General features: G+C 54.3%; 1 protein-coding gene across 1 annotated transcript in view; it reads right to left on the minus strand.

Moving 5' to 3' along the window:
- Positions 1 to 805: 805 nt before the first annotated feature.
- Positions 806 to 1,951, minus strand: part of LOC119589478 — a gene marked incomplete at its 5' end in the record, with an annotated part of 91,173 nt that continues 90,027 nt past the window's right edge. The window contains 1 exon segment of the mRNA XM_037938079.1: positions 806 to 1,244. Coding sequence (XP_037794007.1) covers positions 1,110 to 1,244 — 135 coding nt within the window.

A 1,951-nucleotide genomic window follows, 5' to 3' on the forward strand; every position in this document is an offset into this window, starting at 1 on the left:
CGGACTGGGATGGGAGGTTAAAAGCAGGATAGAGTCGGTAGGTACAGAAAATACAACTAAGAAACTCGAACCAAAACAAATATGATGTAGAGTGATAAGTGAGGTGCCGAATAGAAAACGGCGTCGAAACAGAGGATGGAAGAAAAAAGGGATGATAAAGTAAGAGGAAAGAACACGAGAAACGAGGAGAGGGAGAAAAGAAAGGATGGTGGGAATGCAGTCCAGGAGGAAGGGGGGGCGAGGGCAGGTGGGGTAGTGGTGAGGGCAGGAGGGTGGTGGGGCGAGGGCAGGAGGAGGGAGGGGGGCAGGAGAGTGGGGGAGAGCAGGATCCTTCGAGGATCTGAACAGGAGGGAACAAATGGGAGGGGGGAAAGGGGGGAGGGAGCGTTTCTGTTTGCCTTAAGCTTATGCAACAAAATATTCAGATTTATTGAATACATTACACATGCAGAAACTGGTTCCTAACTACAGCTCATCCTCATTCTAATGTTTTGTTAGTCAACATCTAGACTAGACCAGGCGGGGCAGCGGAAGCTCTTGCATCTTATGCTCTGAACCAGTAACAAGTGGACAGCTATATATAGTATCTTATAAAATCTATATATATTTTTTCACAGAAGTCTCCTAAAGTCACCATCTTTGTACAGTCAACGAATAAGCTAATTCACACACCGGATAAATACGCGTTATAAAAACACCCTAAGGCAATGAGAACAAGTGTCGGGGATGACCGTGTGATGAGGCGGGGGGGGGGGGGGGCTGACATCGGCTGGGTCCTGGATGTCACGGGAAAGGGGGAGGGGGGTCCCCTGACATTGGTTGGGTCCCTGATGTCACGGGGAGGGGGGAGGGAGGCCCGGGAGTGACTTGGCGCTGGCGAGGGCTGCTCGGAGGACTCCTGGCGGGGCCTCTCGCGGGGAAGGGCGTCGACGCAGACGGGGATCCTTGGCAACGCGGGTTCGTAGCGAGGAGGCGCGGGCGCGTGGAGTGGCTGGGCGCGTGGAAGGAGTGGAGGAGGGCGAGAGGTGGAGTCACGAGGTGGGAGGCGCTACAGCGAGTGGAGTGTTGGAGGCGGCGGTGGAGTGGCGCGAGAACTAGACTCTGGCGTATTACAAGTAAGCCGGCTTGCAGGTGCAACATAACGCGCTCATGTTGCGGTAGAGGGAGCGTCGCGTCCGCTTCTTGCTCCACAGGCTGAACATGTCCTCGCCCGTGAGCGCCAGGTTCCTGTTGGCGGCGTCCTCCTGCAACAGACAAGCGGCTCAGGTCAGGGAAGGCAAAAGGGGCACTTCAGTCACTTGAGGAATACACAGGAAACATTTGGAATAGTCTATCACACAAATCGAATGAACAAAGGCAGTTCTTAATTTCATTCAAGGTTGGAGACAAACACATGAAGCACCTTGGAATAACTTTAATCGATTGTTTCGTAGAATGGGGAAAACAGTATAAAATGACTGCACTTTTCCTTTGGCACCTACGACCCAGGCCCGGAGAAGGAGGGCGACATACTCCTGCCTTTTCCCTCCGTTTCTTCTCGATTCACGCCCCCCTTTGTGCATCGATTACTCAGCCTCAGCATTTCTTTCGCGTTATCACTCTCACATTTTCGGCGCTCGTAAGCAGCGAGCTAAACCCCTTCCTTCCCCTACTTACGCCTGTGATGTTATCCCGCGCCTCAGAAAGCCATTCATATCCCTTTGGTGGGAGTGTCTGTGTGAGGAGATCTCGAGGCTCAAAGCCGAGGCAGGCTTAGCCTCTTTAGACTCCGGGAGCAGAAAGCAGAGCCCGGCGGGACCCCCCCCCCTCCCCGGGCTCCCGTCCTAAGCCTTCATCACCTGCTAAGTCTGAGTAATCACCCTCGCGGTGGGCTGACACGTGGCCCCAGGGGCGACCCCGAGTCCGTTGTTATTATGCTCTCATTATGTGCTCCCCCCCTCCCCCCTCCCCT

The sequence above is a fragment of the Penaeus monodon genome, chromosome 25 (genome assembly GCF_015228065.2).
Source record: "Penaeus monodon isolate SGIC_2016 chromosome 25, NSTDA_Pmon_1, whole genome shotgun sequence".
NCBI classification, from domain to species: domain Eukaryota; kingdom Metazoa; phylum Arthropoda; class Malacostraca; order Decapoda; family Penaeidae; genus Penaeus; species Penaeus monodon.